Source organism: Ovis aries, chromosome 11 (genome assembly GCF_016772045.2).
Source record: "Ovis aries strain OAR_USU_Benz2616 breed Rambouillet chromosome 11, ARS-UI_Ramb_v3.0, whole genome shotgun sequence".
NCBI classification, from domain to species: Eukaryota; Metazoa; Chordata; class Mammalia; order Artiodactyla; family Bovidae; genus Ovis; species Ovis aries.
Window position 1 is genome coordinate 57,755,130 of NC_056064.1, and position 23,377 is coordinate 57,778,506.

Consider the following 23,377-nt stretch of genomic DNA (forward strand, 5'->3'; position numbering starts at 1 on the left):
TGGAGCAAACGCCCAGCTGTCCGTCGGAGGGTGGAGGCAAAGCAGGCTGAGAGAGCGGATGGTCATGTCTTCAAAACTGGTGGTTATTCCCCACTCCCCGAGAGCCAGACGCGGTGCTGAGTGCTCTGTGGAGATGGAGGTGGTCCCCTGTTCATTCGCTGCAGACCCCAGAGCTGGCGTTGTCGTGGTCCCCGTGGTGGGGGGTGAGGCTGAGAGAGGCTGTGGTCCCTGCCCGAGGTCATCTGACCTCAGGCGCTGCAGCAGGAGCTGGGACCTGGAGCGGGGCTCTGACCCGCTTGCTGGGTGGCCCCCAGAGCACCCTTTCTCCCTGGCGACCCCACCCGTGCGCCGGTCAGAGAGAAGCTCCTCCTGCCCCTGGCCTACAGCTTTGCAGATCTCTTCCTCTCGTAGTCACGGGATCTGTTCCCCGCTTCAGAGACTGCACAGTAAACAACCCTGCCATTTTGAACAAAGGGGCAGCGTGGTCTGTAACGGCCACGCTCCGCGTGGTTATAAGACATGAAAGATAACCGTCTCATCATGTCTCGTTTCCACTAATGGAGAGCGTGCCTCCAAGGATGTGTGTGTTGTGTGCATGAGTGTGTCACGTACACGAGTGCACGCGTGCATCACGTACACGTGGGCACGTGCATGTCACGTGCACGGGTGTCACGTACACACGTGTGCACGTGTGGTGCACCCACCTGCACGTGTGTCACGCAGACTGTCGCGTGCATGTGTGCACGTGCATGTAGTGTGCACACGTGTCGTGTACACGCGTGTACCGTGTCCGTGTGTGTTGTGTCCACGCACGTGTGCGCTTGCATGCGTGTGGAGAATCTCACCCCTGGAGGTGAAAGGCACACTGGTGTTAGAAGCTGTGGCACAGGCAGGGCGAAAGGTCCACGTGGCTTCCAGGGCTCCCCAGGCTGGGGAGCTCCTGCCCATCTCCTTGCTCCCTGCCTCCGAAGATTCCTTTAAAGAAGATCAAGTCCTTTCATCGGACACTTGGGGCGAGGCCAACAAGGCCATGCCGGGGTGGCCCTTGGGTGTGGAGGAGCTTTGGTTAGAGCAGGGCCAGTCAGCAAGGGCTCAGGCGTCCTTTTCAGACCATTTCCCCTGTGAGGCCGAGGGTGACGGGGGGAAGGTGGACTCAGTGGACGCGGGGACCCGCCTCTGCCTTTTGTCTGCAGGTCCCAGAGGCCTCGCACGTCGCTGGGGTGTGTTGTCAAGGGTTCATCCTGCTGACAGGCAGGGCATCGTATTCCAAACAGCGCTATTTGCATCAGGCCTGTGCTGAGAACGCAGCTTCCTAGGAAACAGAGAAAGACTGCCCTCGGGGAGCTTGTAGTCAAACACTCAAGGACATGACTATGCTGTAAATACTAGAAGGCTCACGTTTATTGACCACATTCTACGCCCAGATGGAGGTGTTCTGCAGAGGTTGTCTTGATACCTTCCACAGTTCCGGAAGGCAGGTATTACTTACGTTTTATGAATGAAGAAGCATATTTAGAGAAAGGAAGCAACTTGTCTTAGGTCACACAGCTCACTGAGGGCAGAGAGGAGAATCTGACCCTCACTGTCTGCCTAGCTACCCGCCGAGTGAGGTTGGCTGTGGGCCTGGGGTGTCCCGCACACACACAGGGCTCAGAGGAGCTGGATTGCTGCCTTGCTCTCTCCTCTGGAGGTCCTGCTCCAGGTCAGGCTCCCCAGTGGCTGACCCGGCTCGCTGTGGCCGCCTGGGTAGATGGGCTGGTGGCGGGGGTGGTGGATCACCCTCAGGGCAGAGAGGACAGAGGTGCCCGTGCTCGGATTCAATCTCCTGTCTGGCGGTTGTCCAAGAACCAGCTGGACCGCTGCGCGCTGCGGTTGGACCCCTCTGGGGTCCCCGCCTCCCGAGGAGGGTCTCCAGGAAATGTCTCCAGCAAAGACTTCGAGGATACAACCTGCTGACTGCATGGGGACGGCTGTGGCACACCCGAAGGCCCCCGTCTCAGTGCAGCGGGCGCGGAGACTCGCTGTCCTGGCTTTGAATGTCCGCTGCCCTCCTCCCGGCCCCATGACTCGGCTCCAGGGGTGGTTTCCTGTGGGCAGTAGGTGGTTCTCCCGCTTGAGATGCAGTTGAAGAAGCTCTTCTCTTTGGATTGATGGTGGAGAAGCAGGCTGACCTGCTGGGCTTACAGCCTAAACCTTAGATGAGAAAAAGTGAGGCCAGACCCTCCCACCGCTTCCTGAAATCCTTCAGGACACTTCCTGGGGCTTCCTGATGGTCCCATGGTTAAGATGCCGAGCTCCCGAAGCAGGGAGGCGGGCCTGGGTTCTATTCGTGGTCAGGGAACTAGGCCCCACACGCCGCAGCTGATACCAGGCGCAGCCGAGAAAACATATAAGAAAATACTTTCTGAAAATTCTTAGTGAGAGAGAGCAGAAAGCAAAGTAGTTGTTTGCTTGGACCAAATGGACGGTGGAGAAATTTGCTTAAGTCAACTGCAGGCTGGACGCCCTCTGCACAGGCTGTCCTAGGGTGGAGGTACGTCTTCCACTGGTAAACACCTGTACCTGGAAGGAGTCTTGATATGTGCTTTTTTTTTTTTTTAATGAAATCGTCTTATCAGTCGATCTTCATGGGAGAAATGTATTCATGTGTTGGTCTATTCTACAAATATTTGTTAAGCTTGTACTGTTGGCCTGGCTCTGTGTGACATGCTGAGGAGACAAAGGTCCATTTAGATCAGTGCCCTTGAGGACGGCACTCAGGTAATGAATAGACAAGGCTTGGGGACAAGTGATTACAGTGACCTTGTGGGCAGTGGCTGGAGATAAGTCTGGACTTCTAAGGAAACGATGCTTGGGATAGAGGGAAGACTTCCCTAGGGACGGGCAGTGTCTCATGACGGTTAAGAGGTGTTCAGAGGATGTCTCAGGGAGGAGATGAGACTGGGCTTCTCAGGCAGATGGAACCACATGTCCAGAACCACAGAGGCTTGATGGAGTTTCTCTAAGGAATGGTAATGTTGTTGTTTCGTCGCTAACTCTTGTCCGACTGTTTGTGACCCCATAGACTGTAGCCCGCCAGGCTCCTCCGTCCATGGACTTCTCCAGGCAAGAATACTGGAGTGGGTTGCTGTTGCCTTCTCCAAGGAAGGGATGGTAATACTGGGAGGCAGAGGTTTTGAGGAATAGAATGTGAGACACTGCATGTGAAATGCACAGTTCTAGGGGCTTCCCTGGTGGTCCAGTGGTTAAGACTCTAGTCTTCCAATGTAGGGGACACAGGTTCGATCCCTAGTCAGGGAACTAAGATCCCACATGCCACCCGGTGTGGCCAAAACACAAAAAATGTTTTTTTTAATTATCAATGAAGTATACACAGCTCCATGCCAGGAAATAGCCCTCGAAAAAACATTAGCTCTTATTGTCTTTCTAATAAGATAACTAAGGTCACTCCCCTTCCCCTCTTTGTCAGCCTTTTCTTTACTTTCTCTTGCATCCTTAGTGTGTTTCTTCATAATGGGATGAGAAACTTTAGGATGGATAAGTTGCCAAAGGAAAATTTGACATAACTATTTCTCTTTGTGGAGCTTTGGGTATTATTTTCAATGTATTCTTATCATATGTTGCTTTGAACTGGGCTGATATGTTTCCTTTCAAGAGTGACTAGAATTTAGCACGGATTGAATCGATGGCTGGAGTTTGTTGGAGATGTGGAATTATGATGAATAACCAACGTGATTGACGGTAGAAGTGAGTGTGTTTTTCAAATCACTTTTTCACACCTCTGTTTTTATGTACTCTGTGTGTGTATGCGCACACAGGCGCACGCACGCTCAATTGCTCAGTTATGTCCAACTCGACATAACTATAGCAACCCATGACTATAGCCCAACAGGCTCCTCTGTCCATGGAATTTTCCAGGCAAGAATACTGGAGTGTGCCATTTCCTACTCCCGGGGATATTCCTGACCCAGGGATCGAACCCGCACCTCTTGTGTCTCCTGCATTGGTGGATTCTTTAGCACTTTGCCACCTGGGAAGCCCTATGTACTTCTGAGTTTAGGCGGAAAACCCCTTGGAGGGTATTCAGCCGTGTATCTTGGCGTTGTGCGGAGGCTTTATTGGGAGGGTGCTGAGGGAGGGGGGAAGCCGAGAGTGGTGGATACCAGGGAGAGACTGAGGAGAGGATATACAACCAAGATGCAGAAGACATCCTCTTCCGTGAAATGCTTTTCAAGTTTTAATGTCCAAGCTCCTCTGGGAGATTACAGACACAGGCATGAACTGATACTTCTAGGAGGTCTAGGGTTTGGTCTTGGCAGCCCAGAAGTTTCTTAGAAGTCCCTTTCATTGACCCCATCCCACCATGAGATGACACATTGCAGACAATACTGTTTGGGTTTCCCACCGGCTTTCATCCCAAACTCGGGCACAAGCTACTAAAGATGTTTGCCTCTGGCTTCTCCTCCCTGGTAAACTGTGGGTCCAGCACAAGTCATTCCAGCCAGAGAACATTGTCCATTTCTTCCAGTTGGTTTCTGTGCGCTTAGCACAAATTTTCTCACCATTTGGGGTAACTCGTGGGCTGCAACCTGCAACATTATTGCAGGCTGTGTTCCTGTATCATGGGCTCACAGATAGCTCCAGCCGGAAGCTTTTTCATCAAGTGCCTTTAGGGTAGATAGGAGAGGACTTCTGATTCTTTTGTCAGACATGCATGGGAGTGGGTGTGAAGGGATAGCCCAGGGAGCTGATGTCCTGGATGAGCATCAAAGTGAAAGAAACACATGTGCACAGAGAGAGAGTGACAGAAAGCCTTACGTCAGTGGCTGGATTCTTTCCTTTTTTTCTGTAAAATTTCAGCGATCAGCATGGTTATATTTTAAAGTTACAAGAAACAGGGACTTCGCTGGTGGTCTGGTGCTTAGGACTCCATGCTTCCAATGCAGGGGAGCGCGGATCCGATCCTTGGTTGGGGAACTAGGATTCCCATGTGGCATTTGGCATGGCCAAAGGATAAAAAAATAACTAAGTAAAAAAATAAAGTGCAAGGAATAATCTAGCCTGGGTCCTCTCCTGGCCCACCCGTCCAGCTATCTCCTGGTTCACCGCAGTTGATGGGTCACGTCATTAGGAATATCTCCTCTGTCCTTTATGCCCACCCCCGTGGGAGTATCTGAACGCGTTTCAGGACCTCAAGTGGGTAAAGGGTCTCTGATTTCATGCTGTCTGAGACAGGCTGCACTGGGGATCAGTTTTGGAGACCAGACGGTCTCCCTCCATTTTCCAAATTCTTTAATTAATGAAGAGCAAAAGGACTTCCCTGGCGGTCCAGGAGTTAAGACTCTGCCTCCCAAGGCATGGGGTGCAGGTTCCACCCCCGGTCAGGGAGCTAGGATCCCAGGTACCCATGGCCAAAAAACCACAGCATAGAGCAGAAGCAACATTGTAACAAATTCAATAGACTTTAAAAAATGGTCCACATCCAAAAAAAAAAAAAAGAACAAAGGGCGAGAACTTGCTGAAATTCCTACTCTGCTCTCATTGGGGTGGTTGTGAGAGTTGATTAAAATGACGATGTTTATTTTTTGGGTTGTTTCTGGCATCAAAAGTGTGACAATTAATAGGTTCTCGGCTTCTAGAAGCAGAGAACGGACTTATCTTTAACTACGCTGTGCGTGTGTACAAATAAGTGTTGCTTTTTCTGGTGTGTGTGTGTGTATACCTGGGCCCATGTTCCCCGGCTGGCATATGTATTTATGCACAAACGTGCAGGACTATAAATAAAAACCACAAATGAATGCCTTGGAGGGAAGCGTGAGGGCTGCCCTTTTTGCTTGCTGCCGTCAGCGAGGCAGGCGCCTCTGCTTAGGCAGCGGAGTCGGGAAGAGCGGCTGTGGGAGGGGCTGGCGGAGGCTGCTGGGGCTCTGGGGGCTTCTGTTGGCCCAGTGGGTGTGTTTTCCTGGTGCTGACTTTAAAGATGAACCTTGATTTTGAGGCTCCAGGGCCATGCAGTGTGGCCTCAAAGACAGACTCTGGTAAATCCTCTGTAGGTCTTCCTACGGACAGCGCTTGTCTGGGTCTGAGACCACGTGAAGACTTCCGGGGAGGTAGACCGGGAGGGACCCCTTGTGAGCAGAAACAGTAAGGAATGGGGGCGTCTAGGCCGTGGTGGTCCAGTGGTTATAACTCTGTGCTTCCGATGCAGGGGACATAGGTTCGAACCCTGTTCTGGGAACTAACATCACATGTGCTGTGAGGTGCTGCTTGGAGCATTCCATGGACAGAGGAGCCCGGTGGGCTACAGTCCACGGGGTTAGCAAAAAGTCAGACAGGACTGAGCGGCTATCACCTTCACTTTTCCTCTTTAACGTGTGTGTATATATATAACTGACTCGCTTTGCTGTGCTCCTGGAACTAACACAACACTGTAAATCAACTATACAATAAAAGCTGATTAGAAACAAAAATAGTAAATCAACTCTACTTCAATAATTTTAATTTAACATAGAAAAAATTTTAAAAAAGTAAGCAAATCTTAAATGTACAGCTCAGTGAATTTTTCCGTATACCTCCATGGAACCACCAAGAAATAGAATATTTCCAGCCTTCTGGAAGGTACCGTCTTGTTACCTCTCAGTCAGTAATGCTCCCTCCCTCCCTCCCTCTCTTAGCCATTCTATGGTTAATCGTACTGTTAAGGTGGCAAAGGCAAGGTTTACAGTCTCCCAGCTGAATGGCCCGCAGACAAACCCATCCAACAAAGAAAGAAAGGAATATTTTCTTGTGGAGATGTGGCTAGGTTTGGTTGGAGTTAAAAATGAAGCTCGGTGGATCCTAAAACCTTTTTGTGGCTGAAATATTTAGACACTGTATTTTAAGAAAACTTTTTACTCATTTGTAGACTTTTATCTGGCCAGGTTTCCATCCTGAGGGTTTTCCTTTCTACTTATCTGACAAACCATAAATTTTCTTTCCTTTAAGGGCAAAACCAACCCTCGAGCACATTTATGGCCCAAGTTTTAAAAGCCGGCGGCCCTTTCTAGCTTGTATCTCTGGTTAAACATGTCTCCTTTTCTTGGAGCGGTTTATGCAGAAAGGAGCTGAAGATAATGAATTCCTCTAGAGAGAGCTCCTGCCCGCCCAGTGCGAGAGAGGATGGAGGGAAAGCCCCCTTCATCAGCTGTGGCCGGCTAGTCACGCTCTGGAAGTCTTCCTCCTGGTTCCACCGGGGTCTTTCTTTATCTAACCTCAGTGGCTTTTTCCTTCTTGGCTTTTGATTCATTCTCCTCTGCATCCTTGAAAGAGTGTCAGATTTTTGGACCTCGGACAATTCATGTGTAGCAATCCACGCTGATTTTTGTGAGTCTGTTTGTTTCCAGAACTGAAACCTGCTTTTCGACGAGCTGCCTAGCGATTGGTTAATTAGTCGACTTTAGCTTCCCCTGGAGGACAAGGTCGCAGAGTGTCGGGGGTTGGGGGAGACTTTATGCCCTTCCTGTTGGCTCATGTGTTGGGGGCGTTAGCCATGGGGAACTGGGCTCTGTGACTTGGAAAAGAAATCTATTGAAGGGATTTCCTTCCTGCTTCTTGTGCTGTTGGAGAGAAGATGGGTGAAAATTTTGGTTACCCCTGGAGCACAGAGCAGTTTTTCCCCTTATGAAGAGCTGACTTGTTGGAAAAGACCCTGATGCTGGGGAAAGATTGATGGCAAGAGGAGAAGGGAATGACTGAGGATGAGATGGTTGGATGGCATCATCAATTCGATAGACATGAGTGAACAAACTCTGGGAGATAGTGAAGGACAGGGAAGCCTGGCGTGCTATGGTCCATGGGGTCACAAAGAGTCAGACACGACTGAGCAGCTGAACAATAGAATAGATCTCATTTGGAGCGCAGATTTTTTTTTTTTTAATTGAAGTATAGTTGATTTACAATAGTGTTGGTTTCAGGTACAGTAAAATGATTTAGTTACATACACATACACACACACACACGCGCACACACATATTCTTTCTTTTCAGTTCTTTTCCATTATAGTTTATTACCAAATATTCCATATAGTTCCATGTGCTCTACAGTGAGCCTTTTTACCTGTTTTATATGCGTGGTTTTGTGCATCTGTTAACCCCATAATCCCAGTTTAATTCTTTCCCAACCCCTGAGCATAGAGCTTTTAATGCGCGTGATTGTGGACCCAGAGCGCTCCTAATTTCGCCTGCACTGCGCACCTACTGTGCTCCAGATCAGACAGTGGGTGCACTGCCGGGGCATTTCCCAGTGAGGCTTCGGCGTCTCTGGCTTCCAGTGCTGCTTGCCCAGGGAGCTTTGAGGTGTGGTCTGGTCCTTCCCTCTTTTGGCAAAGCCACTTCTCGTTGATTTCCAGAAATGTGATTAGGAGTCTTTTCCTGGGTGTAAAGGCCACGCACGGTGACGCGCTTTAGGTACCAGCTGCTGGCAAGGCTGATGGGACGTGGGATCACTTCCCGGCCCCTTCGGTCAGGATCGTCTGCAGGCTTTGGATGGGACGTGGGAGATGTATTTTTGTAGAGATATAAGGCTCTAAGTCACTTTGCTGACAAAGTCTAGTCAAAGTTACGGTTTTTCCAGTAGTCATGTACAGATGTGAGAGTTGGACCATAAAGAAAACTGAGCGCTGAAGAACTGGTGCTTTCGAACCGTGGTGCTGGAGAAGACTCTTGAAAGTCTCTTGGACTGCAAGGAGATCCAGTCAGTCAACCCTAAAGGAAATCAACCCTGAATATTCATTGGAAAGACTATTGCTGAAGCTCTAATACCTTGGCCACCTGATGTGAAGAGCCAGCTCGTTGGAAACCGACCCTGATGCTAGGAAGGAGGAGAAGGGGACGGCAGAGAATGAGATGGTTGGATAGCATCATGGACGCAGGGGTCATGAATTTGAGGAACTCCAGGAGATGGTGAAGGACAGAGGAGCCTGCGTATGGGGTTGCAGAGTCAGACACGACTTAGGGACTGAACAACAGGCATGTCCGACTCTGGCTCCAAAACACCGTTTCAAGAGACGAGAATACCAGGATGGGTGAGTGCGCTGGGTGCTGGCCCAGCTTTCATGTTACTCGTGTTGAGACTCCAGTTGGGAGAGGGGGGAGGGTCTTCATCATCTCTTTGCTCAGTTTTCTTTTCGATCACATGTGGAGAATAATCCTACCCTCCTTATATCACAGAGGTCTTTATGAAGAAAGACAGTTCAAAGCCCAGAAACGTGTAAAATGTATTTCCCAGAGGTTTGAATGAAACTCCTGACCCCTCCTGAGTCCCATGATCTTTGTAACAGACTGTGAGCTCCTCTCCTTACACCCATTTATCCGTCTCGTTGCCCTTGTTGCTAAGTCATGTCCGACTCTTCGCAACCCCGGGTACTGCAGCTCACCAAGCTCCCCTCTCCTCCACTATCTCCCTCGCGCCTGTTCCTAGGTCTCCAGGACATGCCCTGGGACCCGTTTCAAGACAGTGTTTAATACACAACCCTGAAGACTCTTACAAGCCTTTCTGGGTAACACTTACTTCATTGAACTTTTCAGAAATGAAAAAAAAAAAAAAAAGAAGAAAACGCCGTTTAGCAGACTCATGGTCACGGGCTGACAGATGTCACTCAGAATTTTATTATTTAAAGCCACAGTGATTTTCCAAATAACCTAAAAATATATAATCCAACCTCAAAATAGTGTCCTGTAACAGAGGCCAGAGAGCCCTGAAGGAAATGAAGTCAGTATCTTGGCACCCCTTATGTACTGGTTCAGTGACTTTGAGAACTTCTACTTTCTCTGAGAAACTCAGGCACATGGAACTGTATCAGGTTGCTGAGTGTGTCTGCCAAGGTCTCAGAGAGCGGGGGCTGGCTTGGGTGTCTTCCTGTGGTACCCAAGCCAGGGTGACACCTCTTTTATTCATGTAAGGAACTTTGTCCCCACTCTTTCTAAAATTTTGTTGTTCAGTTGCTCCGTCGTGTCTGGCTCTGCAACCCCATGGACTGCAGCACACCAGGCTTTCCTGTCCTTCACTATCTCCCGGAGTTTGCTGAAACTCATGTTCTGTTTAGTTTGCTCAAACTCATGTCCATTGAAATGCCATCTGACTGTCTCATCCTCTGTCACCCCCTTCTCCGTTTGCCCTTGATCTTTCCCAGCATCAGGGTCTTTTCCAGTAACTCTATTTATTTTTGACCGTGCTGGGTCTTCGTTGCTGAAGGGCTCTTCTCTAGCTGCAGTGAACAGGGCTGCTCTCTGGCTGCAGAGCGCGGGCGTCTCGTCGTGGTGGCGTCTCTTGTTACAGAGTCCGGGCTGTAGGGCCCGTGGGTTCAGTAGCTGCGGCCTCCCGGCTCTGGAGCGTGGGCTCAGGGGTTGTGGGGCACAGGGGCTTAGCTGCTCTGAGGCGTGAGGGATCTTCTCGGACCAGTGTCTCCTGCAGCGGCAGGCGGACTCTTCACTGCTAAGCCGCCGGGGATGCCCGTCTCCTCCCCGTTCTTCGGGAGCGTGGGTGGGGAGAGAACGGCCTTGATGCCTTTTGAAAGACCCGGCACCTTCCAGTCTGACAGCTGTTCGGCTGTATTCAGAAGATCCCATCCTGAATCTGGGCAGGTGGGTGGGAGACACAGTTGTCAAAGGAAAATGAAATGTCTTGAGCACCTACCATCACCCAGGCAGTGTGCTCCCCTCAACCCTCGTGTTTTTTATTTATTTCCACTCATTATTTAAGTCAATATTCAGTAGTATTGATTTAAACTTTTTAAAAAAACATTTATTGACGTGCAGTTGATTTACAACTTTTTTTTTTCTCTCACTGCACCGCACAGCTTGTGGGATCTTAGTTCCCCAACCAGGGATTAAATCCGCACCCCCTTGGAAGCATAGAATCTTAACCACAGGACTGCTGGGGAAATCTCAATAGCGTTGATATTTATACCAATTACGTGAACACATAATTAATCATAAGTAATCCATTTGTTGGGCTTCCCTGGGGACTTAGACAGTAACAAATCTGCCTGCGAAGGCAGGAGACACAGGTTCAGTCCCTGAGTGGGGAAGGTCCCGTGGAGAAGAAAATGACTACCCACTCCAGCATTCTTGCCTGGGAAATCCCATGGGCAGAGGAGCCTGGGGGGCTACAGTCCAGAGTCGCAGAGTCGGACACAACTTACAGACTAAGACAACCACCACCACCACCCATGGGTTAAACCACCTTGTGAGAATTATGGTCCCATTTTACAGATGAGGAAGTGGAGTCCTGGACATGTTCAGGAACCCACCCTGAGTGTTACGGGTAGGAGATGGCAGAACCCGTGTTTGAGTCTAGGTGGATTGATTCGGATTTTGGCGATGGCGCGAATCTCTTTGCTGTCTCTATATCCTGAACCAGGAGCCCTGGGGCCGCGGGTGGGACCGACAAGGCCGTCTTTCTAGGACTAGCAGTCACGGAACTGGTGAGTCTTGACATGGGGGGCGGGGTGGTGCGTGTGGCATTTTCCCCTTTTCCGTGCCCCAGCCTTTCCGAGAAGCCGTCCCCAGGTGTCAGCTCCTGCGCCACGTCCGTCCTGCTGGAGGCTCTCTCTCCGGGTCGGTCTCCAGGAAGCATCTCTGGGCGGCTTCCGAGCTGGGGGAGCGGCCAGCCTCTGACTGGCTGTTGTTTGGTTTTCTCTGACTGGATCTTTGTTTCCGTGAAGCCCTCAGCTGCCCAGGCTCTTGCGCCGGCTTGATCGGGGCCACATGCAGTGCTAGCCTGGTTAAGTCAACACCGTGGGAATATTACCTGTCTGTTAACCTGTCAAGATTGCTTTACGGTCCCCTTTTATCTCCCCCTCCATGCCCAACGGAATTTCCCCTGGAGTTTTCTGCCTGCCTTCCTGCATCCTGCAAAGCCGCCCCCACCCCCGAGTCATTAAATATTGTCAGAGTTCCGCCACTTGCTGCCGCCTTATTTGCCCAGTGCAGATAAACTGGTGTTGAGTCTGTGATCTGGACCAAGGACACTGGGCTCCCAGCCCCGAGAAAGTCGAAGCGACGCCTGCCAGGTGGAGGTGGTGGTGGTAGGGGGGTGGTCCGCGGGGTCTTGGGGCTGCCTGAGCCTGGGGGGTACTGGGGGTGCTGCCCGAGCCTGCAGTGGGCTGGGGAGGGGCTCTCTGAGCTGCTGCTCAGCCGGTCAGCTCTCTGGCTCAGGGGCCTGGCCACCTTCCCTGCCTCTTCCTTCCCTCCCTGCCCACTCCACCCTCTCTCTAAACACCAACTTCATAAACTGGAGGGTCTTAGGGGAATGTCCAGTTCTAAACCTCAGAGAGCCTCAGACCTGGCTCCGAGCTTTTCGTCTCACGCTTGATTGAATAAGTTCAGCGGTTCTTTAGAGATTCACCCTTTTTGCCCCCCATAACAATGACAGAAGGCTTATAACGTCAAATGCACCCTTGTGATCATTTTAAAGTGTACGGGTCAGTGGCCTTAAGGATGTTCACGATGTCGTGCGGCCATCACCACCGTCTGTTCTAGAAACTTCCAGAAGGACTGCGGAAGGAAGCCCTGCACCCGTTAGCAGTCACGACCCTCCCTCCCTGCACGGAGGGACCCTCCCTCCCGCGACCCTCCCTCCCATGACCCTCGTGGACCCTGGCCACCTTGAATCTACTTTCCGTCTCTCTGGATTCGCTAGGTCTGGATATTACGTATCAACGGTCTCATGCTCTGTGGCCTTTTGTGTCCGGCTTCTTGTACTTAGCATGATGGACGCGAGATTCCAGAATTCACTGTTTCCGGCTCAGGTTGAGGACCCCTACAAAGGACAACGGGGCAGCTGCTGAGGGCATCTGGGCTAGGCTTAACCTGGTCCTCAAGTCTTGACCTGAGCCTCTGATCTCCCCGTCAGTGGCCTGCTGCTTCAGAGACTTCCCGCTGCCTCCTAGGGGAGGCCGTTTGGATGTTCATGGACACCATCGGGCCTCCCTCCCTGCCAGGCTGGGCGGGGACCATGGGAGCCCCAGGGTCTGGAGCTGCTGGGGTCTGGGGTGACTGTGTGGGGAGGGGGCCCTCCTGGGCAGCCCTCCACCCCTCCATGATCCTGCCAAGTGCTGTGGCCCTTCCATCCTCTGGGTCGGAAATGGGACAAGTCCTGGAACCGATTCCTCATCGGCCACCTGGGCTCCGCACATTGTCCAACAGAGCCCTGTCTTTGGATCAGAGAGTCTGTGTAATGTTAGGGCTGTGGGCTTCGAGTCAGCTGGCCCTTTAAATCTTCTCTCTGCCCTCACCTCGCTGCAAGCTCTCAGTTTTTCCTCCTGCAGAACAGGGAAGACAGGGGTCCTTACGTGAGGACTATGAGGGAACTGGATGTGTTGGTAACCGTAAACCACCATGGTGGGCCTGGCATTTAGCATGTGGACAGTAATGGGTCATTGTTAATAAGATCTGGGATTAAAAAAAAAAAATCAGTGCATCCACATCAACTTGGCGCCCTTCTAGAGTTCTGGCAACTTCTAGAAAGTGCACAGGGCTTTACTGTATCATTTAATTTGATGCGTTAGCTGGCTTTCAGTTCGAAAAGCTCCAAACTCAGATCACAGTTTGTTCTGCGACGAGGAGAAAACGTTACTCCTCTCCGAGTCAGCTGCCAGACAGAATGACCCCCGTTTCTGCTTTCTGTGTATTTGTTTCGCTGTCATTTGGGGGATTTCTGACCTTCTGAGGCTGTTCCTCGCTCATTCCTGTTTCCATTCCAGTAGGCTGGCCCTGGGGACGCTGGGGACTCAGTGCTCATTAATCTCGAGTGACATGTGTGGGGTCTGGAGAGCATGAAAGAGTTAACATGCCTCCTGAGGGCCCAGGCCTCTCGGCTTAGGGGGGGCGTGGCTTCGTTTTATTTGCAGCAGGTTTAGTGAAATTCGGTGAAGCTTCCTGAACACCTACTATGTGAGTGTGCGAAGTAGGCTGTGAGAGGCTGGTGGGCCTCCGATGTTGGGTTCCATTTAGAGCTGGTTTGGGTGGTGCGTGAGGTGTGAAAGACCACTGCAGAGGGCAACAACAAGGCCCCTCTGTGTAGCAGAGGGGATGACATTCAGCGTCCTGGGATAAAGGGGAATGGAAAAGAGTATGGCGAAAAGAACGTCGCTGTGCATGACCGAGCCGCTTGGCTGTGCGGCAGGGGTTGGTGAGGGTGGTGTGTGTTGTGTTTCTCACTCAGTCATGCCCATCTCTTTGTGACCCCAAGGACTATAGCCCACCAGGCTCTGCTGTCCATGGACTACTCCAGGCAAGAATACTGGAGTGGACAGCCACTCCCTTCTCCAGGGGATCTTCCCAGCCCAGGGACTGAACCGAGGTCTCTTGCATCGCAGGCGGATTCTTTATTCTCGGAGCCACCAGAATTGGTGCAACATTCTAAGTCAACTATGCTGCTGCTGCTGCTAAGTCGTTCCAGTCGTGTCCGACTCTCTGTGACCCCATAGACAGCAGCCCATCAGGCTCTGCCATCCCTGGGATTCTCCAGGCAAGAACACTGGAGTGAGTTGCCATTTCCTTCTCCAGTGCATGAAAGTGAAAAGTGATAGTGAAGTTGCTCAGTCGTGTCCGACTCTTCGCAACCCCATGGACTGCAGCCCACCAGGCTCCTCCATCCATGGGATTTTCCAGGCAAGAGTACTGGAGTGGGGTGCCATTGCCTTCTCCGAAGTCAACTATACTTCAGTATAAAAATAAATGAAAAGAGAAAGAGAGTGTGTATAGATAGGTACAACTGAGTCAGTTTGCTGTAGAGCAGAGATTAAATCAACTATCCCCGAGTAAAATGTGCCTTTTAACAAGGGAGGTGTGGGCAGCTCCCCACGCAGAGCCAGGTTCCCCACCTTGGCCGGTGTTCCATAAGCCTCTCAGGGGAGCTGGGCAGACACAGGTCACGCCTTCCACATACAGGCTCCTTGGACGGTTGTGTCCATTGCTTTGCTTGGCCCTTGGAACTCCACTCACTTTTGTTTCCTGCATGATGGAGCTTTTACTTTGAATTAAAAAAAAAAGACCCCACTTCAGTGGAGCAAAACAGATGCTAGTTTGCTTCTATTTCTCCCCTCCAATAGTGTGTGTGTGTGTGTGTGTGTGTGTACTCTTCCTTTAGGGAGGATGAACCTGTAGATATTTTCCTAAAGTCAGGTTTGCAAGTGAAAGTGGGCTTCCCTGGTGGCTCAGACGGTAGACAATCCACCTGTTGATGCAGGAAACCCAGCTTTGATCACCGAGTCAGGAAGATCCCCGGAGGAGGGAACGGCAACCCACTGCGGTATTCTTACTAAGTCCTGGTTGACATACAGGAAAACCCACCCTTTTTTTGTGTTGAGTGGATTTTCATCTTCAATGCAAGGCCCCCTTCCTGAACTCTCCCCAAGATTTCAGACTCTCTCTGCCTGCAGACTTGAGTGCCCAGGGAGGTACACCTCATGTACTTACTCCTTGAGGTGACATCATTTCAAACATAATTAGAATGTGGTCCTGGGGGGGGATGGATAAACAAGGGAAGGAAGTTTTTTTTTCTTTTTTCTCTTTTAAGGGAATCGGGTAACAGTTGCTAAGTCTTTGCCCAAATGTCTTAAGGAGGATGCTAAGGAGAAAATGTCTGAACTGGAGGAGGGGGGTTGTCTGTCGGCAGGAAGGGCTTAGGCAGCCTTGTCCTGGCTCTCTGAGGCTGGCTGGGCTGGAAGTGGGTACGTGGAAGACCCCAAGCCACGTGCAGTTGGGATCCAGATGGGGAGGGTGGGCCTGTGGAGCATCGCGGCGAGCTGGGTGACCTTGTCTTTTGCCTGCAAGAAATTGAAACGCCTTTCCTTCTCGAGCCCTGAAAGGAGCTCCTGGGGCCCTGGGCTCTGGGCAGAACTCCGCATCTGCTTGCCACTTATGCCCAAGCCCCTACTCACTGTGATGCAGTGGGTGTGAGCGAGAGTGGTCCCGGCGCCTTTCCAGTTTGCTGGCTCGGGGATCCCGTTCCAGGGGATTTTGTGTCATGCTGCTTGGAAACAAGTGGAAATAGGCCAGTTGCAAACTACATGGGGCTCCTGGGCTTCCTGGTTCCCTGGCTGTGCCCATGTTCCCATCAAGGAGGGACAGAGCAGAGTTCTCTACACTCAGATAAGCTGCCTTCAAGGAAGGAGAGGAGAGAGGAGGAGGCAGGAGTCCCCTCTGTCTTATCCACCTCGGGCTTGATTCCCCCCAGGGGACAGGCAGGCGATGCTCTTGCCCTCCATGCCCTTGGGAGGATGCAGCCTTCTTTCTGCATGCACCTCGGTGAGGATGGTGGTGTAGCGCACCTTGGTGGCGGCTGCTGGTGGGGGAACCAACAGGCTGGTCAGACAGAAGGGAGGGAGCTTCAGGAGGCCCCAGGGAACAGCTTTCTCTCCTCCCAGCAGCTCACAGGCTCAGAGCCATATCCTGGCTGAGCCATAGAGCCTCCAGCTTCTCTGGGGCCAAGGCTGAGTCACCACGAATCCCCCACAGTGCTGGCAGTGGCTGCTTAAAGAGACCCCGGACTGAAATCAATGGCTGGGTTCTCCCCCTTCATGGATCACAGCCTTGTCGTGAAGCGGGAGGAGTCGACCCACTCTGATGGTGGAGGACAGAGGAGCCTGGTGGGCTGCAGTTCATGGGGTCGCAGAGAGTCGAACACGACTGGGCCACCAGAGGAGGTTCTCCCTGGAATCAGGCTAGATCAGGGTGTGCGAAGGGTCAGAGTCTATGGGAAGAGCCCAGGCCTGTCTGCTGGGGAAGAGAGGAGGCCGGCCTCTGCCTGTGGCTTTGCTATGGGAGGGAGTGCTCAGGGAGAACCCTGTGGGCTTAAGCCCGATCCCTTTATTTTAAGCAGTCCTCCTGATAAAACAGGTTATCACTTAGACCTGTCACTCAATGAAGTCCCTAAAAATGCAGTTTCACACTTAAGCGTCCGAGGAGCCACAGGGAGATGGACCCATTGTACAGATGAGGAAGGAACGCGCTGGGGCTTCCCAGGTGGCTCAGTGGTAAAGTATCCGCCTGCCAATGCAGGAGACGCAGGGAATGAAGGTTTGATCCCTGCGAGAAGGGCATGGCAACCCACTCCAGTATTCTTGTCTGGAGAATCCCATGGACAGAGGGGCCTGGTGGGCTACAGTCCGTGGGGTTGCAAAGAGCCGGACACGACCGAGAGACTGAGCACAGCGCACGAGCTTAGAAGGATGAGCTCAACCCAAGTCAAGAGCCAATCAACAGTTGCCTCTGAGGGTTTCATCTCCACCCTTGTAGGCCAAGGTCATGTGTCAGCGAGGCTGGTCCACCTGGGCTCTCAGCCCTCCCAGGGGCCCTTTTCAATCTGTAGCAGCAGATTCATTCCTCTGTCTGTTAGGGGAATGTCGGTCTCACCCACTGGCCTCGGGAGGTGGGTGGTTTCTGATCACATTCTGTCTCCAAAACCTGGCACGGAACAGGCTCTTTAACTGTGAAATGTGTGAATGGACAGATGACCCCAGGACTCCTGTGTCCACCTTTCAGCCATCTGGTAGACCCCAGCCTCCTGCCCCGGTTGGGTGCATGTGGGATAAGGCCCTCTGAACATGGGTGGCCGAGTCCAGCTCCCTCCCAGAGATTGGCAGAGAGCTCGGCCGTGCCCTGCACAGCCCCCAGCCAGCCTGCGCCATCTGTTTGCCGCAGCCTGAAGCCTTGGGTGGCGGGTCCAGTGATACTGTGGTTTCCCTTCCCCTTCCCTACCTCTCGCTGCCCATCTCTAGGTGGGCACAGTAAGGAGCACTGGTAAGAGGAACCCAGGGGTTAAACCAGTCCTATTCTGGGAGCCTGGAGCAGGTAGGGACAAACGAGTCCCAAACCAAGTTCAAAGGGGCTGAAGTGCTCTCGAGTCCTTACAGGCATTTGCTTGCAGTGCACGTCAAGATGCCTGCAGCATCCACCCTGCCTCTTTGTTGCTGTTCAGTCGCTCAGTCGTGTCCGACTCTCTGCGACCCCATGGACTGCAGCACATCACGCTTCCCTGTCCTTCACTGTCTCCTGGAGTTTGCCCAAACTCATGTCCACTGAGTCAGTGATGCCATCCAACCATCTCATCCTCTGCTGCCCCCTTCTCCTCCTGACTTCAGTCTTTCCCAGCATCAGGGTCTTTTCCAATAAATCAGCTCTTCACCTCAGGTGGCCAAAGTATTAGAGCTTCAGCATCAGTCCTTCCAATGAATATTCAGGGTTGATTTCCTTTAGGATGGACTGGTTTGAAGTCCACCTGGCCTTGGCTGGAATCAGAACCCCTGAGAAAAGAGTCACTGCTACTGTCCTGTGACACTGCCCGGGGTGGTGTCTGGATCCAGGCTCCCTGAGTTTGCGTCCCGGCTAAGGCGTGGGTGACCCAGCCTCTAGAGGGTCTTAAAGGAAGTTCTCTGCTTTCCCTGGTTCCCTTTGCCCTCGGAGGTGGAGTTTGCGTCTCCCCTGTCAGAGGTGTGCCCTTTTGCGTAGCACTGTAACGCTGGTTATTCCTACATGCCAGCCTTCATCTGCTGCAAGTTTTCTTTGCGCCCAGCAGCCTGTTTTATTTGGCCTTCCCTGGTGGCAGAGATGTTAAAGAACCCGACTGCCAATGCCGAGACCCGGGTTCAGTTCCTGAGTCGGGAATTTCCCCTGGAGAAGAGAATGGCAACTCACTCCAGTATTCTTGCCTGGGAAATCCATGGGGTCGCAAAGAATCAGATACAGGGAGGGCCTTACGCACGCACACACACAGCCTGCTCTGCTTACAGGATGAAGGTCTGTCTGTAGTTGTCCTCTCTGTTGAAATGTGTGCTGCCCGAATACACGTAAGTATTCATGATGAAGACAGACGCGACATTGAGGGAATATGGCTGAAAGCTCAGGGCTTTGGTCAAGCTTCATGGAAGTGTGGTCACTTTTACAGACTCCACGTCACAATCTAACACACGCTGACACCCTCGCGTGATTCGAATCCTAAGGTCTGATCTTATAATGGCTCAAGTTGTAATTTAAGCTTGATAGGTCGAATTGGCTACATGTCAGAGATCTCCAGGGTTTCCCTAGGGGCTCAGAGGATAAAGAATCCGCTTGCAATGCAGGAGACCTGGGTTCAATTCCTGGGGCAGGAAGATTCCCTGGAGAACGAAATGGCAACCCATTCCAGTATTCTTGCCTGGAATATTGCATGGACAGAGCAACCTGGCAGGCTACAGGGGATCGCAAAGAGGCGGATACAACTGAGCGGCTAACACTTTCACTTTCAGAGATCTCTGATTTGGTTTACAAAGACTCTATTAGCAGAAATGGGCTGCTTCACCCTGGAAGATGCAGGCTGGAACAGTGGTGCTTTGCTGTTTTAAATTTCCTTAATTAAAAAAAAAAATTTTTTTTGGCAGCACCTTGTAGCATGTGAGATCTAAGTTCCTTGACCCGGGATTGAACCTACGCCCCCTGAATTTGAAGGCAAGAGTCTTAACCACTGGACCACCGGGGAGGTCCTAGTGCTTTGCTTTCTAAGGCTCTGTTCTCCGTGCAGTATCTCCTTCTTGAATGACTACAGTGCTTCATCAGTAAACAGGAGAAAGTGGCTCCTCTGTTTTAAAGTCTGGTTTTTTGTTTGTTTTCTTCCTTGGACTCATATTCTCTATGCTGTCCCCTGGCTGAAGTCTTCTCCTCCATAACGGCCAGGGGACCACTTGGGAGGAGGGGGACGGGAATGTCTTCTGGGAAGACCCTGTATCCTGTAACCAGTTGGATTTTTCTCTTCCCTGAACAGAACCTCCTGAGGTTTCTGGGTGGAATTCAAAAGTGAAGTAGGTTCTCCCAGCCACTGGAGCAAACGACAGAGTCCCCAGGGAGATAAAAAGTCCAAGATCCTGGGCATTGTTCTCCTGGGAATGGACCTGGCACCTGTGACCTCAGACACTTGATCACTCCTGATCTGAAGACATGGCCTTCACCAGAATGACAATATCACAAATATCAGGATGAAGGAAACTTCTCACGGGGCAGCCCTTTCTCCTCCCAGAATATTCTCAACTTCCTGTTGTTTTTTAATCAGCTGCCTTTAGAGGAGAGACTCTTACTTTAAAGCCGCGTTTCCCCCTCTAAGAGGTGGTGTTGTGTATTAATTCAAGCTGAGTTTGGCATGGAAGAGTGTTCCCTCTGACCAGTAGCTTGTTTTTTCTTTTGCTTTGCTTTTCTCTTTGCAACCCGGGATGGCACTTAAGAATTCCCCAGCATGGGGTAGGTCTCATTTTTCTAAATCTACCCTGCCTCCCTTTTTTTTTTTTCCCCTCCAATCGTCTCAAATATAGAGCATTTTCCTGCACACAGGGACAGAGTATTTTGCACTGAAGAGTGGAGTCTCCAAATAAAATATAGGCGTCTTTTGGTAGAGTGACCGTGCCACGGCTGGGCAGCTTCCTGGTTCAAGCTCACTCTGAGCCGTTTCAGACAGGCAAGCAGTTTTGTAGTCTCTCCCCCTCCCCCTGATCCTTTCAGCATCAGAATTGGAAAAAAAAAAAAAAAAAGAGGCATATAACTTTGCTGACTATCAAATCCTTTTGTCCTTCCTGGTACACGCGTTACTGCACAAGCCTGCTTGGAGCTTGCCCTTCCGGGAGTCTCAGGAGAAACTACAAAGAGATGTGAAGCAAATTGAACTCGATGGGGGGAGTTGCCCCTGGACCCTGAAAGTCGTTCCCTGACTGAAACGCTGAAGCCTGAAGCTCTCACTGTGTGTCAGGCCGAGAGTAGGGCCAGCGGCAATGGGAGAGAATGAAGGTCTGATTTGGGGGTGCCTCTTGAAGAGAATCAGTCTGGTTTTGAGATGGGGGTGATTGTCTTGGAAGTCCAGGAACTCTTTCCCACTGTCTCTCTAGAGTAGCAGTGCCCCACTTTTTGGCACCAGGGACCGGTTTCGTGGAAGACAGTTTTTCCACGGACTGCGCGGGGGAACGGTTTGAGGATTCAAGTGCATTGCTTTTGTTGTGCACTTTATGTCTTATTAGGTTATTATTACATCATAATAGTATGACTAATACATTGTATTTGTTATTTTTACATCAGCTCCACCTCAGATCGTCAGGCATCAGATCCCAGAGGCTGGGGACCCCTGCTCTAGCATATGGAAGAGTTGGTTTACCAAGTCAGTTTTTTTGGTCCTGGGTGAATCTAAGGGAAAATTATCCATCTGTTGGGAGGAGGCTAGTGGGCTCCGGCTTTCAGGAGAGTATGGCCCGATGAATGAAGACTCTTAACCTGCTCGTGGTGCACTTCCAGAATTTATCCTGATGCTGTCTCAGACAAGTGCACACAACCATGCCGTTTGTCCATCTGACACTTACGGAAATGCCCTTTGAATGGAGGGTGTCACCCACTGACCCCACCCAGTGCCAGGGAGCTGCTGAAAATGCTGTCGGAGACTTCTGTTGATAAAGAAATGTTGTATGTTCATGATGTAGGGTTGTGTAAAAAGGATCTGTTTAAAAACTATACCAGTGTGCTACAAGGTGGTACCCAAGACTGGGTCCTGGAACTGAAAAAATGACGGGCCAGGAAGCTAAGGTGATCCGGATAAAATCTGTGTTTAACAGAAAGGTACTGATGTTAATTTCTTAATTTTGACAAATAGCCATGGTTATGTAAAATGTTGATACCATTTTATCCTTCATGGGTCAAGGATAGACAGGAACTCTGTATGACCTCGGCAACTTTTCTGTTTATCTAAAAATATTCCAAAATAAAAAAGTTTGGTGTTTTTTTTTTAAGCATATGAAAACACTTAAAATTTTTGGAAGGATTTTTAGTGAAAGATTAACAGATTACCTCTGAATGCTGTGATTATAACTGATCTTAGTTTTCCAGTTTACAATGAGAGTTATTTTGGGTTAAAAAAAAATCGATAAAGTTCATTCCCTCTGGTGAAGGAGATTAGCATACACATATAATTTGTTGTTATCATTGTTCTTATCCCGTGGCCTATCTCCCTCGCCATTATATTTCTTTTTTATTTGATTGAGTTTTATTTTTGGCTGTGCTGGGCCTTTGTTGCCGTTCTGGCTTTTCCCTAGTTGCAGCGAGCAGGGCTTAACTCTCGAGTTGTGGTGCGGGGGCTTCCCTGGTGGCAGAGCAGGGGCTTCAGTGGCCTGGCACCTGGGCGTAGTTGCGCTGTGCAAGTGGGATCTTCCTGGACCGGGGATCGAACCTGTGTCTCCTGCGTTGGCAGGCGGATCCTTTATCCCTGAGCCGGGGAAGCTTTCTCCGTTAGATTTCCTATAGATCCTTTAGGGTTTAAGTTCTCCCTTCTGGGTGCAGCCAGGCAGGGAAGATCACCTATGATGACAAAGCATAGGATGAAGGCCCTCTGGAATCAGAGAGGCCTGTGTTTGAATTCGTCTCTTACCAGCTGTGTGGTCTTGGTGAATTACTTGCTTTGTCTGTGGATCATTTTTAAAAACATCTCTACAATGGGTTTAATGACCCAGATCTCACCAGTCCATTTTTAAGAGCTAATTGAAATAATACTGTGTTACTCACAGTGGATGCCTTGGTGGTCTCGGTCCCTAAGAGAATCTTCTGTTTGATGTTTCTTACCCCGAACACGCCTTTTCTGAAAACTTGCACACTAAGCATTACTACTTCTGAGATAGAGGAGAGTGTGAATTATATGTATTTGTTAGTTCACTTAATAAGAATTTATGGGCTGTTACTCAAACATCGGGTGTTTGAGAATCATGATTTTGCTGTTCCCGTCTCATTCCCACTGTCCCGTGTTCCGTGCCTGGATAATCTTTGTGGGTTGCGTTTGTATATGTTGTGTCTAAATTAGGCTGGTTGGAAAAAATCCTTCATAGGTGCGATTTTTTTTTCCCTCTCCCTCTCAGCCCAGATTCCCTCATAAAGGTTCATTGACTTCCAATGTCCTTGTCCCACCTTACCTCCAAGTGCTAATCTCTGCGGATCCCTGGGGAGGGAGGCGTGGCCAGTCATCCCTGGTGGTGACTGACTAAAGGTGTTTCTGTAAACTCGCCTGTCCAGGCAGAGTGACCCCAGGATCCTCAACTCAAGAGCTGGAGCCTGCAGCTCTCCTGCAAAGAATCGAATGGTTTGCCCTTCTGGAAACCAGACCGCTTACCGTCTGAGCCCAGCTGGGCCACCGCTGACCTCTCTGGAAAGGTCACTAGAACCTGTCGGAACTGCCTCTCCTTCATAATAGCATAGGGGCCGCTGAATTTCCTGGGTCTGATGTTCTCTGATTCTGGAACATTTGGCAAGAAAAGACACCATCCTCGCTCACCTTCCAGAACACAAAACAAAAAATGCCAACATCAGAGGCTCAGAGGCTTTGAACATACCATTCAAGATGATGTTTA

General features: G+C 50.7%; 1 protein-coding gene across 11 annotated transcripts in view; it reads left to right on the forward strand.

Moving 5' to 3' along the window:
- The window catches only part of LOC105616444 (uncharacterized), a 157,341-nt gene that overhangs the window by 38,472 nt on the left and 95,492 nt on the right, over positions 1 to 23,377 (forward strand). For 6 of the 11 annotated variants that reach the window (XM_060395048.1, XM_060395049.1, XM_060395050.1 and 3 more), the window contains one exon: positions 1 to 9,058. This exon is cut by the window's left edge. The exons of the other annotated variants lie outside the window; for them this stretch is intronic. In XM_060395048.1, the coding sequence (XP_060251031.1) occupies positions 1 to 523 (523 nt within the window). In that variant the 3' untranslated portion in view covers positions 524 to 9,058. The remainder of the gene's footprint in view (positions 9,059 to 23,377) is intronic. 11 annotated transcript variants of the gene reach the window in all.